The sequence below is a fragment of the Tupaia chinensis genome, unplaced genomic scaffold (assembly GCF_000334495.1).
Source record: "Tupaia chinensis unplaced genomic scaffold, TupChi_1.0 Scaffold000147_1, whole genome shotgun sequence".
NCBI classification, from domain to species: Eukaryota; Metazoa; Chordata; class Mammalia; order Scandentia; family Tupaiidae; genus Tupaia; species Tupaia belangeri.
Window position 1 is genome coordinate 2,244,504 of NW_006159617.1, and position 17,094 is coordinate 2,261,597.

Consider the following 17,094-nt stretch of genomic DNA (forward strand, 5'->3'; position numbering starts at 1 on the left):
AATGGGTTAGTAGAGGAAGGTAGTTATGATTCCAGCTATGACCAAGTGACCAGTTACAGAAATGCAAACTATAATTGTCAGGAGTATTTTCTCTCTATGTCCTTAAGAATATATTTGTGTTGTGCCAGCCAGAGTGTGTGGTGGTTAAGGAAGTTGGATCCCACATGGTTGACTGTATGGTTCAAGTCCTGGATTTAGTGACTTGAGAAATACACAGACATGGTGCATGTGTGCCAAAAATGAAGGAAAAAAGATCATCACAAGGCGACCCCCTGGGGGGAATTTCTCACTATCCTTCTCCCTCTCTCTCTCTTTCCATCTCTCCAGCCACAAATGCATCCTATACAAAATTTTTAAAAAGTATACTCTCATGTGTGTAGATATATATACTAAGCAAATATCTTTGTTTTCATTCCTCTCATTCTCTTATCATGTAACATAAAATGTATTGATTTTACATAAGTACATACTGTTAATTTTACATTTAGAATTTCAGTTAAGGAATTATCAGGAGAGTAAACATCACCCAAGGACTTCACCTTCTTTTCTTGGGAAAGGATTAGCATGTTTTTGGTTATATATAGGATAGTCCCATTTTGTTAGGTAAAACTATCACTGTTAATGTCTTTATTCAGTGACTGAGTATGGTTTAAGGAGAGGTGTATAAATTGACAGAGAGGTGACTCTGTAACAGTAAATTTTACATGTCAATTTGACTGGATTAAGGATTACCTAGGGAACTGTAAAGAATTATCTCTGGGTGTCTGTGAGGACATTTCCAAAGGAGATTGATAAGTGAGTCAGTGAACTGAGTAGGAAAGATCCTCCTATGTGGGAAGGAACCATCCAAACAGCTGGGGGCTCTGAAAGATCAAAAAGGCAATGTCATTTCTTTTCTAAACTGGGATATACTGACAGTCCTTAGACATCAGTAATCCAGGCTCTCTGGCTTTTGGACTCTAAAATTCACACCAACAGCACCCATCACCACTGGGTTCTCAGAAAAGGTCTCAGATAGCCTCAATCTCTATCTGTTTCTTGGTTCTGAGGCCTTCAGACTTGTACTGAGCCACAGTATCAGCATCCCAGGGTCTCTAGCTCAAAGATGACTGTCATAGGACTTCTCAGTCTATATAATCATGCACCTAGTAAAGAGCCAATTCCCCTAATAAAGGCTTCCACAAATATCTGTACTTGTTTCATCTATATCTAGAGACACCTTACTGGTTCTCTCTTTAGAGAACCCTAATACAGTGGAATGTATATAGGAATAGTTATGTTCTCCAGGTAGTACCTCCAAACAAGTTCTCAAGATCAAATACTCTCTACTCATCTGTCAATACACTTGACAATACTGTCCTTTAGATACAGTAAAAATATAGGAATACCAGTACAAAGTTAAAAATTAACTATTAAAATTTAACTATTTCTTAAGAGCTATGCACTCAAAACACAAGAGGAGAATAGAGAAGGGATTGATTGCAGTGTGGCCATGCCCCCAAGGGGTGATTTTTTACTTTCTCTCTCTCTCTCTTTCTCTGGTGAGTGCTCGCACCCTATAGCAAACTTAAAAAAAAAAAAAATTAAGGGACTCGGGTAAAGAAAGAAGCAAAATGTTTAAGGGACACGAAAATGGAAAATTATCTGTTGCTGTAACATGTATCATATATCTTTCTTTAACAGGATTAATATACAGTGTATTTATGCTGGGAAAACTAATTTTTCAAGTAATGATATACAGTGATTGAATGTATAAAATAATAAATAAAAAAGAGATTAAAAGTACCTCATTTCTAGATTTTTTGTTTGTTTTGATATGGAGAGTAATTTTAAAATTTACTGAGTACTTACTATGAACTGGGGTTATACTAAGCACTGCATATGCAATATCTTATTTAATCATCATAACTAACCAATGAGGTCATTATTACTGTCCCTTTATTGATGAGAAAACTGAAATATAGATGGATTAATTTGCCCATAAGTGTCAGAGCTGGGTTGTTTTCCTAACTGCAAAGCACTAAGCTATTTAATCTCGGTGTCAGTGTACTAAAGATCATCAAGGGGAGTTTGATTAAAAATACAAATTCTTAGTTTTGACTTTTAGAGAATTAACAAGTCTAGAGTAGGCTCAGGAATATATAGCTTTAACTATCACTCAGCTGACCTGAATGTAAGTGGTCCATGAACTACACCTTGGGAAATACTGCTCCTTACTAAGAGATGCCAAATAAACTATGTGAATTATTTTGTATCTAACATCTTTCATTCAACTCCATCTTCACCCTTGTGGACATTCCTCCACCATTTACTGTAGTGACCATTCTTTCCCCACTGTTTATAGTTTCATTTATGTCATAAATCAAGTGTCCATATGTACACAAGTTCTGAACATGACCCTTTTATTTTCCCCATGCAATTCTTATCATCATCCATTGTAAACACATTGAGAAATTATGTGGTGGGTTAAAGGGTGACAAACCTTGAGAAACTCCATGAATCAGTTTGTGAGTGGACATAAAATTAGCAATACATAAAGTTTAGAAAGCAGTGCCTATCAGATCCTGGAGTGCTCATTTAAACAAATTTATGGCCTACCAAATACAATTTATGTTGATTTTAGAAATTTATGTAAAGTTCAATAACATCCAGGAGTTACTCTTTTTTTTCTCCCTATAGCAAACTTAAAAAAAAAAAAAATTAAGGGACTCGGGTAAAGAAAGAAGCAAAATGTTTAAGGGACACGAAAATGGAAAATTATCTGTTGCTGTAACATGTATCATATATCTTTCTTTAACAGGATTAATATACAGTGTATTTATGCTGGGAAAACTAATTTTTCAAGTAATGATATACAGTGATTGAATGTATAAAATAATAAATAAAAAAGAGATTAAAAGTACCTCATTTCTAGATTTTTTGTTTGTTTTGATATGGAGAGTAATTTTAAAATTTACTGAGTACTTACTATGAACTGGGGTTATACTAAGCACTGCATATGCAATATCTTATTTAATCATCATAACTAACCAATGAGGTCATTATTACTGTCCCTTTATTGATGAGAAAACTGAAATATAGATGGATTAATTTGCCCATAAGTGTCAGAGCTGGGTTGTTTTCCTAACTGCAAAGCACTAAGCTATTTAATCTCGGTGTCAGTGTACTAAAGATCATCAAGGGGAGTTTGATTAAAAATACAAATTCTTAGTTTTGACTTTTAGAGAATTAACAAGTCTAGAGTAGGCTCAGGAATATATAGCTTTAACTATCACTCAGCTGACCTGAATGTAAGTGGTCCATGAACTACACCTTGGGAAATACTGCTCCTTACTAAGAGATGCCAAATAAACTATGTGAATTATTTTGTATCTAACATCTTTCATTCAACTCCATCTTCACCCTTGTGGACATTCCTCCACCATTTACTGTAGTGACCATTCTTTCCCCACTGTTTATAGTTTCATTTATGTCATAAATCAAGTGTCCATATGTACACAAGTTCTGAACATGACCCTTTTATTTTCCCCATGCAATTCTTATCATCATCCATTGTAAACACATTGAGAAATTATGTGGTGGGTTAAAGGGTGACAAACCTTGAGAAACTCCATGAATCAGTTTGTGAGTGGACATAAAATTAGCAATACATAAAGTTTAGAAAGCAGTGCCTATCAGATCCTGGAGTGCTCATTTAAACAAATTTATGGCCTACCAAATACAATTTATGTTGATTTTAGAAATTTATGTAAAGTTCAATAACATCCAGGAGTTACTCTTTTTTTTCTCTCCATTTTAATTTCAATCCTTCCTCAAACCTCTTTTCCCAAACCAGTAGTAAAACATTTTGGAAAACAAATGTTTTAAGAGCATCTAATATGACATTCAAATGTCATTGAGAAAGAAAGATAAAGTATAGGCATAGTAGTTACTTCTTCTAAAGGTCATTTCCCCATCCCAGAAAAGTTTTCACCTCCCAGCAATTTGCTACTGCCTCAAACAGAGTGCCTGCTATAAATTCAGCTGAACTTAATTTGATTTAAAAAAAAGATGAAAACAATAAATTATACATATGAAAGGACTCTAAAATTTATGGAAAACAGGAATTAAAGTCACAAGTTTACTTTTTGCAAAAACAATTTTAAATTCATTGGGCCAGCAGTTGACATAGAGGTTAAGGTGGCTCCATCCCACACGGCTGGCTATGTGATTTAAGTCTCAGCAGCTTGAAAAACGTGCCAGGTGTGTGTGCACGCATGCTCAAAATCCTGATAGGAAGAGTGGAGGAGAAGGGATTGTAGTGTGGCCATCCCCCTGGAGGGTACTTTCTCACTTTCTCTCTCTCTCCCCTCTGTCTCTCCAGAAAGCTCATGAGCCCTATGGAAAACAAACAAACAAACTAACTAACTAAAAACAACAAAACTCCCATTAAAATGCATTCCTAGCTTTTTCATAACATATTTTTGCCATAAATTTTTTTGAAGACCTCTCATATTTGCCCTCTGGCTTCTGTTTAAATATTGTTTGATGCCAGTGAAGTAATTTTGATAGCCTGTCAAACAAGCACTTAAAAATATTTTATTTTTATAGTGTTTTATAAAATGGGTTTAATAAATAGTACTTGTGATTGTGAATTACCGGTGAAAAAAATGAGGGCCAGAGAGTTGTATAGACAACCTGAGTTTCCATTGCATTGCTTTTTGGTGAGTTCTGATGTTAGAGGCAGTTATCCAAGGCATAACCAGGAAGAGCAAAACCTTTCCATTAGAATGATTCAGGTATGCATCTCTCAAATTTCCATTTTTATGTATAGTCACGGACAATCAAGCTGGTCACGATAGTGTAGAGGCTAAATGAACAGTTGTTATCCAAATGATTATAGTGTGGCCACCTCAAATTTTGAACACTAATGCCTCCATTGCACAGAGAGGTGTTTTGTTCCAGTAAAGGGTGTGTGATGTACTCACAGTGGGCAGTGTTAATGTATTTTGTGTCCTTTCTCCACTCCCCCATCAGTGAAGGCTCAATGACCAAGTATTGAAATAGTTTCAATCATTCTGTAGCTAATCAAGCAGCTCTGAGGACATCAGTCAATGAATTGATAGTCAACTGGGGATAAGTTCTTGGGTTGGGAGACCCAAGAAATCACTTGCAGCCACCATGCTAATAAATGAAATACATTGACTTTGTTCTTTTTCATACCTTTTGATCATAGCTGTGATTTTAGATGTGTAATAGTTAAATATACTTAAGTTCCTTTTCATTTTTGCACCTAAATGCCTATTGGAGATATAATCTAAGAATCAAGGTTTCAGTGACTAGCCTGAGGGAACAAAATAAAAGAAACAATGATAATCACAGTCACTGAATAAATTAATAAATTCTTGAATTATCACATTTCTAATTTTATTTAACTTTCATTTAAATTCCTTAGTATTACAAATGGAAACTCATGATACCTTCCAACAATGATCTTCACCAAAGTTGTTCATCATTTTTTTTAAAATCTGTTCTTTCCCCTCTGCTGGTGGTATCTATATGCCTGTTCTTTTGGCCCTAATTCTTGGTGTTCTTAATTCTCTTCTGACATTAAAAAACTGCTCAGAGAGGTTGAACGAATCATTGGAAATTTAATATAATCTCATTTTACCCATGTGTGAAAAGCAACCTGATGTGAACTGGGAATCATAATACCAGGAATTATCTGATTCCTCCAGCCTTCTCCTTCTCTGCTCTGATGAGTGATTTCTAAGGGAATTTAAAGTATGTAAACCATAGTAAACATAGATTTGTTGGCTTAGCCATAGAATTGGGCATCTCACTTTCTTGCAGGTAAAACTAAAAAGGGGAATTCTAGATTTTAGGTTTTCTTTAGGAGGGCAAAGTATTTAAGTGTATCACCTCCTTGATGCTGTAATGTTTTAGTTTCCTTTAAATGAGACTGCCAGCTTTGAATTCAAATGTAAATGTAGAACAAAGTAAAACAACCCAAACAGAGGAGTCTCCATCAATAAAGCTAGCTCAATCTTAGCTACAAAGACTGATGACCTGCAGAATACAGTTGATATGGTATAATTGGTCAATTTATTGGGTTGAATGAAATATTCTCTATTATGGCACAGTAAAGAAGACCAATTATGATACAGAAAAGCTCAGAAATAGTAGAACAAAGTCTTGTGTCTTCGACCCTAAGTTGGGACTAAGAGTTTTTCTAATCAACAGAAAGTGCCAGAAGTATAATATTAGTTCTTGAAGCAAGCCTTAAGATGTTCTACATTTGTGATCTTGGGACAGCTGAGCTGCCATACAAGCTACATGGGAAGTCCCTAGGAGAAGAGACATAATAGCAAGAGGACCTAAGACAAAAGAGAAAGAGAAAAACATCCCACCAATCCCAGTGTCTCAGCCAATCCCAGGACCCTGCTGACTGACCAACTGGATGAATCCACAGTGGCAAGATCAACAGAAGAAACACTCAGTTAAGCCCAGTCCTCTATAAAACCAACTGTGAGTGAACAAAATGGTTGTTATTTTAAACTGCTAAATTTTGGAGTAGTTTATAATGCAGGAAAAGACATTGGTGGGAATAATCATAGAGGAGAAGAGTTGGGGATCAAGACCCTATGACTCTACTGTCTAGAACAGCCTAGTGTAGAGTGAAGATGAAGGCTTGGTACCACAGCAAACTTGCTTCACATCTTCACTTTGTTACTTTTTAGTTCTTTGCCTTTGGTAAATTGTTGAAACTTTCTGAGCCTCAGACTTCTTAATTTGCAAAATTAGAAAAATATTTCTTTTCTCACATAATAGAAAGTAAAAAGTTTTAGATACATGTTAAGAATGCACCATTAAACTGAGTAGTTTCATTTGAACTGAGTAGTTCCAGTTGAAGTAGTTCATTCCATGTCTTCCCTATAGTTCCCTCATGCTCTGAGAAATAAGAAGTTATCTAAACTATGTTACCTTTTCAGAGAAGTGGATTCTGCTGAGGGGTGCTCTGTTCTAGCTCAAATTGGCCCTGTGTGTATTTGATAAGCACATGAAGAAGCAGTAAACTACCAAAATACAAGTGGTGAATTTACTTTTTAGTTGATGACAGATTCGGGGGCCATATAGAGTCTATTCACATTTGTGTCTATGTCCTAGACCAGTTACACTGTTCCTCTGGAGTACCACAATTGTTTATTAAAAGACCTTGGGTTATCCAGGAATGTCAAAGGTACGTTCAGCCTATTTTATTGCAGAATGCATGAAGACATACACAGCATTTTTGTTAGAATTTCACACACACACACACAAAAAAGCATTACTATTGCAATTATTTGTGAAGTTCACCCAGGCAAGAAGCATACATTTCAAGGCAGCACAGATACAATTTGGTGCTTATTGAACCCTTGCCATAGTACTAGAAAGAAATTTAGGGCATTATAAAGGAAGAAGTGCCATATTGTGTTGTCTAATTGCGTTAAAACTATGCTGACATCCAGTTTCTAAGCTCCTGGAGAGAATATACACATGCAAACACACACACACACACACACACACACACACACACACACACGCAGACAAAAAAAGAAATTCAAGAAAAAATAAAATTTACTTCCTTTGGCCTCAGTTTCCAATTTGTATGATGAGAAAACTAGACTATATTTTTCAGTCAGACTAGAAGGTTCTGCAAGGTCACTTTGTGGGCAGCGAGATTAAAAACTTGGGCTGCTCTCCAGCAAAACTTTAATTGCAGAGTTTTAATTAGAAAAAGAATCCAAATATGCTTTCAGATTATGTTTTTTTAATTTTATTTTTAATTGTGTTCTTATTGTTTCCATTTTATTTTAAGAGAAATGGAAGCCTCAATTTGCCAAATTACTGCACACATTTTCTTGCCATACAACTACCCTAGGAAATTAACCTAAAACAATCTTCTAAAATGTATTTTTAATAAGAAACTTTGATCCCTGAACTTTGTTTTGATTTTTTTTTCCTTCTGATCTCTTACAGGGCTCTGGAGTTTCCATACCTCAGTGCCAAGACCACAGCAAAGAAATTCAGCTCAGTTTAATACAACTGTTTCTTGGTATTTATTGGGGTTGGTCCCAGGATCCCTTATGAATACCAAAAATTTCAGATGATAAAATTTCTTATAGAAAAGGGTAGAGTGTTTGCATGTAACCTATGCACATCCTTATATACACTTTAAATCATTGCTAGATTACTTATAATACCTATACAATGTAAATGCTAAATAAATGTGAGGAGACTTCAAATAGTTAAATAAAAATGAAATTAAATGATAAAACTATAGGGCCAGCAGGTGGCATTGAAGTTAATGTGGCTGGATCCCATATGGCCAACTCCATTCAAGTCCTGGACCCCATAGCTTGAAAATCATGCCGAGTGCATGTGTGTGCATGTCCAAAATCCTGAGAAGAGAGTGGAAGAGAAGGAATTAAAGCGTGACCTTCTCCACACCGGGAGTGGAGAGAACTCTCACTTTCTTTCTATGTCTCTCTATGTGTCCCTCTGATGAGTGCACACACCCTATGGCAAAAATAAAAATAAAGTAAAATGAAACAGAACTATAAAATACAAATTTGATTTCTACACTAAGCTCTATCAACTTCCAGACACTTTGTTAAACGATAGCAGTCATGTAGTTCATCCCTAAAAACTGAGGGTTCTGGAAATGTAATGATGTTAATTTAGTCTTGTTTACATAATTAACTAAAGAAAAATGGGCACCCTTTGAAAATATTTTAAGATTAGGAAATAAAAAGAAGTCAGAAATAGCCAATTAAGAACTGTAAAGTGTGTGCCCATAGATTTCCCATGAAAACTCTTGCAAAATTGTCTTTATTTGATGAGAAGAATGAGTAGGACCATTGTAGTGATGGAGAAAAATTCTCTGGTGAATGTTTCCCACACATTATCCTTCTAAAGTTTCAGCCAACTTCCTCGAAATACTTTCATAATAAGCACATGTTATTATTCTTCTGCTTTCCAGAATGCCAACATGCAAAATGCTTTGAGCATCCAAAAACATCCAAAAAACTGTCACCATGACCTTCATTCTCAACCAGTACAGTGTTGCTGTGACTAGGTCACTTCTACTCTTGGTAGCCATTGCTTTGATTGTGCTTTGTCTTCAGAATCATACTGGTAAAGCCAAGTGTCAACTCCTGTTAAAAAGCTATATAGCCCCAGCAAGGTGCTACTTCATAGTATGTTCATTCTACTCACTGAGGTTTATGCCTAAAGTCAGACTTGTGTACATGGATATGTATATATCAGCTGTGCTTGCTATTCAAAATATTTAGATGAATTAAGATCTTTAGTGAATCAATAAAATGTGTGTGGGGGGCGGGGGAAGGTATAGAAAGCAACCATTGATACCAGAGACAGGGTGGGAGGAGGGTAGGAGATGGTAGAGGGTGAGAGATAGGGAATCAAGGATGGGAAAAAAGCAATATATATAGGAAATGAGAAATGGAAAGTCATTTGTTGATGATAATACACATGTTTATGTGCTTGATTGAGCCAATATACAGTGTATTCTGGATGGAAAATTTCATTTTGTATGTTTCAATGATGTACAGTGAATGAGTATAAATAAATTTAAATAATTAAAAAAATTCTTCAAAGAAATGCTTCACAGTTTTGATTCCACTTGTTTAAAATTTCCATGAAAAGTTCTTGTTTGTGCTGATCTAGGAACAATAGTTTTGGCAACTGTCAAGCAGAAATTATGCCCTACTTTTATTTTTCAGTCAGAATTGTGGAATTAGTTAAGATGCCCACAGTATCAGCTAGTATTGTTTCTCCTATTAGTCATCAGTCATCCTCATGAGGACGTGGACAAGATTGTTTTCCTCACAAATTGAGGTGGCTGGTCTGTTGCTGTGCGTTATCTTTATTATTATTTTAACCCTTCTTAAACTAATCTTTCCATCTGTAAACTGCTGATTTGTTTGAGCCATTATTGCCATAAACCATCAATAATCTGAATGATCTTACCATTCTCCCACCCAAGCTTCACCATAAATTTGGTAATGGTTCTTGCTTCAATTTTAACAGAATCTGTGTTGCCCTGACAAGGCTCTTTTCATGCTAATGTCTTATCTTTATTAATGCTTCAAACTAGATCATGTCTAGACTGTTATAACAAGTTAGTTTGAGTTAATTTTGAGAAAAAAATATTTTGAAATGCAGTCATAGATTTTTTTCATAACATGCATTTCCATGAACTTTAGAGATTTTTCATAGTTGTTACACTATATATTTCTTTATTTGCTTTTGTGTTGTTATATTGTTATTATTATTTAAGCATTTCAATATGTAGTTGGTGTAATCTGCAGGTTCAGATCCTGTTGAAATAGAGGGCTGACCATAAGTAACTCATGTTAGTCTGGTTGTTTGTTTAGGAGTGCCTAGATCAGTGCAGACAAGAACTTTCAATGCAAATTTTAAAAAAAATTTGAATAATATTCCCCCCTGAGAATTACTTAATTCTATTTATTATTATTATTTAATTTGAGCAGAAAGAAAGAATGAAAGAGAGAAAGCAAACTGCTAGGTCTGGAACTGAAAATTCATTCAGCCAACTACGTCCAGAGCCTTAACCACCATGCCACCTGCTGACCTCACCATTTCTTACTTTGATTCTAGTAAAATGAGTTCCAAGGAAGAGGGCAAATGAATGCCCATGTGATGTTTAGCCTATTAAAATGACCATATCCAAAGCTTTTGCAGAGTACATTCTAGCAGAGGCTCTGAACAAGGGTAAATCAATGCAAAGGAAAGCATGAGGAAATAGAAGAACTAAAGTAAATCTTAGAGAGTCCTTGACCTCTTTAACGTAGGCCCCACAATTATAGTTGACATTTGTTTTCTTATAACAAGAGGGCAAATTCTCCCCCTATAGTCTCTCCATATGCTTCCAGGATGCTGATTCACTTCAGTGTATTAGGTTCTCCAGAAAAACAGAACCAATTCACACATACAAACTAATACTTGTGTAAATACAATAACAGTGAATCACTGGAAAAATAATACACAAAACAAAGATACAAAATGTGTCTCAATTTTTAATTATTATGTCTAATTATCCTGGAAAGTTGTAATAAAAGTTTCTAATGACTTTCAGTTTCTATCTCGGAAGTAAGGGCAATTTGGCTGTGACAACTGTTACCCCATTGATCACCAGGCTAATTCTGCTGGTCTAGCTGGCTATATGGGTGTCTTCTTCTCCCCTTACTGTTATATATGGATCCTCCTGAAGCTGTGCACTCAGTCAAAGAGAATGACATTCTCAGACAGAATAATATTCTTCAGTCAAGAATTTGCAAGTAGCTTCCCTCCTCTACTAAATAAGCTCCAAAGTTCTATACTTACCTTGTCATGGGTGGCAACAAAAATGCATGGCAGGCACTAGTCCATGAATTTCATTTTAAGTAGCCTGACTGAGATAGTCTAATAGTATTCTATGGTTACTAATAATTATTTCAGCAATAGTCTTATGAGTTAAGCTGGTCTCATACACCAACTTGAGTGATGAGATCTTAGCTGGTATGCCAAGATAATAATTTTCCTTTGTCCTTGGCTAAATGCCATAATTTTGACCATGATGGATATGACTTAAGAATGAGTGAACTCTGAGAAATCAGAACCAAATGATTTTAAATGAGAAGCTGGATCTACTCCTATATTGTGGGGAAATGAAAGCCCATAAATTAAAAATTTTGCTTAAGCCAGAATTCATCTGGGTTTCTATCATCTGCAAGAGAAAGTGTCCATGATAGAGTGATTACTTTGGAGATGTTTCCAAGAACTCTAACCAGCACCTCTGTGTCAGTCATCTTTCCAAAACACAGACTGAGCGTATCATTCTTCTGGTTATGAAACTTCAGCAAGCTAGCCAGTGTAATTATGATGACTGGATCCCACATAGCTGACTATGTGGTTCAGGTCCCAGACCTGACAACTTGAAAAACACACCAGGCAAATGTACATGCAAAAGAAGTGAGACAGAAAAAAAGAAATTGCAGCATTACTGTCCCCCACTGGGAAAACTCTCACTCCTCACTTCCTCTCTCCCCAGCTAATACATACACCCTATGGCAAACTGGAAAAACAAAACAAAACAAAACAAAACACACTAAAAACAAAACAAAACAAAAGACTTTGGTTTCCACTCCCCTCTTTACCAAATTCAAGCTTCTTAAACTGTGACTCAAAGTCTTTCACAATTGGGCCCCTTTCAACTTTTTCAGTCTAATTATTTTGCTTGTCCTTAGACATACATCCTATGCTTGAGTGTGACCAGACATGTACCTTCATAGATGTTATAGGTTTGCTTATGTTTCCTCTAGATGGATTCTGATTCTCCATCTCACATTCTTTCTGACTTATTAAGAATAGAGACTTGAGAACATGAAGTATTCACTACAGTTAAATGTAAAGCATTACACATTGTCATGATTCTAACTATGTCAAGGGCTAATTTTGAGAGTAATGACAAGAGAGAGAATTGGTACATCTAGACACTTAATAAGAAGTACATTTACACACCAAAGCTATCATTTCATAGGGATTCTAATGCAGGCATGCTACAAAAGTCTCAGACAGCAACAAGCTTAGACAAAGCATGACTTCAAGTTCCTGGAAAAATGAATAAATAAAAAATAAAAACACATGTCCATATGAAATCATGTATATGAATGTTCATAGCAATAGTAGTCCTAATAGCAAAAAGGCAGAAATAACCCAAATTCTTACCAACTAATCCATAGATAAACACTTATAGAATATTCATACAATGGAATATCATACAGCCATAAAAACAAATTAAATAGTACATGCTGCTACATGGATGAACCTTAAAACATTATGTTAAGTGAAAGAAACCAAACACAAAAGGTCACAGATTGCATGATTCCATTTCTATGAAATTTCTAGAACTCCCAAATGTATACAGACAGTGACTTATGTCTCAATAAAGACGTTTTGGTTAGATCATTGGAAGTAAAATGCTTTATAAATTAGAGAAAAAATATGATTTATAGTTGATGTTAGTAGTGTCTTAGTCTACAATTACATTGATAACAGAAATATCCAAGACTGAGTGGTTTATAAAAAATAAAGAATGCAAAAACTTGAGGTTTATTTGACTCATGATTCTCGTGGCTGCAAAGTCCAAAGACATGAGGCTGGCATCAAGCCAGCTACAACACAATATAGCTGATAAAAGCAAAGATGATCCTGGGTGCATTTAATGAGCATAGTCTATGTTCCACAATGGTTTCCCTCTAATTCTCTCTATTTACAAATCCACTAGGACTCAAGCATGGGTCCCTGCCATAACCACCCAATCTCTAAATTTTTCCCCAAAGCCCCATCTTCTGATATCATAATTGAATCAAGTTTTCAACCTATTAATTCCCCTAAAATGGTTCAACATATGAATTTTTGGGTAACATATTCAAACTAGAGCATAATAGAAAGGATAAATGCTATGAAGCTCTGCCAGTCAATATCAATGAAGTTTAATGCTGGTGGTATCAAAGAAATGTGTTTCACCTTTAGTCTCTTGTTTCTTTAAATTCTGAAGATCTCTAGGTGCTCTAGATATGGCAAGGTGCTCTTAGAAAAAATTCATAATGCAGCCAGCAGGTGGTGTGATGGTTAAGGCACTGGACTCTCACATGGCTGACCAAGGTTCAAGTCTCAGACTTGGTGGCCTAAAAATCATGCTGGGCATATGTGTGCATGTACCCAAAATCCCAAGAGGAGAATGGAGGAGAAGGGATTATGGCATGGCCATCCCCCCTGGGGGGGGGGGTTTCTCGCTTCCCCTCTCATTGTCTCTCTCTCTGTCTCTCTGTCAAATGCACATGTCCTATAGAAAAAAAACTTTAAAAGAAAAAGACAAAAGATCACATTGAAATGGTTCACAAAAGAACTTGGAAGAGGCTGCTCAAGACTCAGTTCTACCCAAAGGCCAATGACACTCTTGGACCACATGCAGCCACCAAGGACTGAGAGAACCAATCATTTAACACACTGTAATCTAGTCCTGGTTTGGGGGAGTCACATACCTGTTACAAAACTGATGTAGGGCTGATACTGTTTTTTAGATTGAGTTAGAATTGCGGTCAAAATATGAATGGAAGATTGCAATAAAAGTAAGAATTCTTGATCTGAAAATATTTAATTCATATGTTAAAGGCTATGTATGTTTGTGTATGTGTAGTATGTGTGTATACAGCACTCCCAAAAGACTTGGCATAGTTTAAGTTTTACTAACTTAAAAAAAAATAAGTGCAATAAACTTACCCCTAAGATTGTTTAGCATTTTAATTAAATACATTTATTTTATATTCATTTTTGTTTTGTAACTATTGAATAATTATTAGTTTTAATTATTTCAGTCAGTTCCTCTAATTTAAGATATAAAGACTGAAACAAAAAGCTTACTATCTAACATTCACAAAACTGAATAAGTACTAAAAAACTTTAATCTGGGTTAATATAAAGAAAAAGCATTGTGTAGATAAGATGGATTTGAGGACATTAGTAATACTGAATGTGTAAATATCTGTGTATGAGCACAAGTTCCAAGCAATATTTCAGACTTTTAAGACAGTAGAATTGGCTGGGTTCAAGTAGAGGACTCTAAGCAGTAAAGGGGAATTCAGGTAATATCTGGTATACAGTATACGAATCAAACTGACAGAAAATTTCACTAAGTTAAACATATGATATGAAAAGAGTAGGAGCTAGGGAATGGGATGGCAGGGGATCGGGAGAGGTCTGCTGAGATGGAGGGTGGGGGAGGTGCTGGGGGCATACCCTACTCCTGAGGTCCCCTCCCCCAGCACTGGAAACCCTTTGTGACTCTCCCATACTCTGTGATGCAGGGCTGAGACTACAGTCAAGCCATTACAGTTTCACAGCTCAGTTATCACTGGCAGACATGGGATTCAGACAATGGAGATTATTCTCTCTTATATAAAGAGTTATACTGAACCATACCTGAGCTTTAGTTCAACTTTCTTGGTTATTGATCGCAATGTCACTTTGCTGGGTGGATTGGGGTTGCTTCTTCTGTACCTATGTTACCTGGAGTTGGCATCATTTGTACAAAGCCTCAGAGAAAATAAATACATCCATAAGGTAAGAAACCATTGGTGAACCCTCAAAAGAGATTCCTTGCTACTGTTATTCCCATGTCTAGTCCCACATTTCTAAATGAGTTTGATTAGCCCAAAGGTATGCATGAGATGGGCAATGAGGAGAAGAGAGATCATCACTCTTCCAGGAAAAAGGCTGGGCAGGAGTAGGGGTTTGGGGAGAACTAAGGTTTCCAAATGAAGTTTATAGACTGGGTATGGTGAACAGTTCCAACATAAAATCACTAACACTGATTCTGTGGTCCTGGGTTGGCTTAGGTGGAGAGTTTGGGTTCTCTGAAGGAGGCCAGTTTCTCCTGATATTTGATCATGAATCACATGCCCATGTCAGGTGTTAATCAGTCAAGCCTTTCTTTGTGTTAGGCTGATCAAGAGAGCAATGCTGAGCCTCTGAGAGTCTCTGAACAGAGGCTGGAACCAGAGCTCTGTTCCTGTGATACAGGGTCCTCTGACAGAGCACAGAAGTAACTACTGAGCTCAGATTCTATTCTTCCTTGGGCAGAGGACTACAAATATCAACTGCAGATTGCAAAGAAAAAATCTTCCATTTCTAAGGAGGAAAAATTGAAAATATTTTATTAGCTTTAATTATTTAAAGGGGTACATATTTGTAACATGGTGGTTTAGTACTGTGTAGAGGAAGCCAATTTCACACAGCTGACCAGAGTTTGAGTTCTGGCACAGCAGCTTACATGCTGGGTACACATCAAGGTCTATATGTGATGGAGAATTGAAAGAAAAAGGATAGCAGCATTGCCAGGTCCTGTTGGGAACTGATTTATTTCCCTCTCTCTTATGTGTATACAATCTCTTATATAGTAGAAAAAAAACTTTTTTAAAGTGAGGCAATTAGGGCCAGCAGATGGCATAACAGTTATGTTGCTGGACTCCCACATGGTCAACTGCAATTAGAATTCTGAATCCAGAGGCTTGAAACTCATGCTGGTGCATGTGCATATATGCCCAAGATCCCAGGAGGAAAATGGAGAAGGGATTATGGCGTGGCCATCCCCCCTGGGGAGTGATTTCTCACTTTCCCTCTCACTGTCTCTCTCTCTCTGTCTCCACCCCCAGAGAGTGCATGTGCCCTAAGGCAAAAACCTCTACAAAAAAAAAAAGTGAGACAATTATTATAAAAATTAGTAAAAGAAATATGTCGATTAATTAAAATGGAGAGTCATTTTATTATTCTTAGATAATGACTGAGAAAGTGGAGTAAGTTCCATCAACTCATTTTTTTTTTTCCTTTTGTTCTCAGTGTCAAGGCAGAGCCAAGAGGAGAAGGAAGGGTGGGACATCTCATGGTAAGGTTCTGCCTATTAACCTGAACTCCTCCAGGTGACCCTTCCCATCCCTTCCATGACATCCCTGTCTACCATCTCTGAGGATGTCAGTTGCTAGATGAAACCACTCTCTGAAAACAGACCCCATGGATAGAAGCTCAAAGGAAGCCAGTCATATCTGAGACATTTTTCAGAGTCCCTGCTCTGGCCATTCTTGGGCATGGAACAGTGATGACCTGGGTAATGGGTGCTGCCCAATAGGGGGCCTTAGGTAAAGTCACAGAATACTGGTTGGTTGGAGTCTGAACTTCTGCCTCCTAATTTTGGATTCCTCTTTGAGGTAACCACTGACCTATGACCTTCTCATGGTGGTTTCAAGCATCACATGGGACAATGTATGTTAAAGTACTTTAGAAATGAAACACAAACATGTGTGAGCCCTGGTACTGTAGTTTACCATTTGACCTTGTCTACTTATTACTCGGGATTTTAGAGTATCATATCTCGAAATTGTCCTATAATGGGATTTCTTCATGATTCCTATGCTTCTATCTTTTTTCCATATAACCTACTCTTCTAATTTCTCAGGTGAGAGAACTTGACAGAGAGAAGCAGAGGAGGGAAAG

The 17,094-nt window shown here is 36.5% G+C and overlaps 1 protein-coding gene across 1 annotated transcript in view; it reads left to right on the forward strand.

Annotated features, from left to right (window-relative positions):
- Positions 1–16,699: 16,699 nt before the first annotated feature.
- Positions 16,700–17,094, forward strand: part of LOC114007287 (spermatogenesis-associated protein 31D3-like) — a gene marked incomplete at its 3' end in the record, with an annotated part of 1,444 nt that continues 1,049 nt past the window's right edge. Inside the window, exon 1 of the mRNA XM_027770685.1 lies at positions 16,700–16,708. Within this exon, the coding sequence (XP_027626486.1) occupies positions 16,700–16,708 (9 nt within the window). The remainder of the gene's footprint in view (positions 16,709–17,094) is intronic.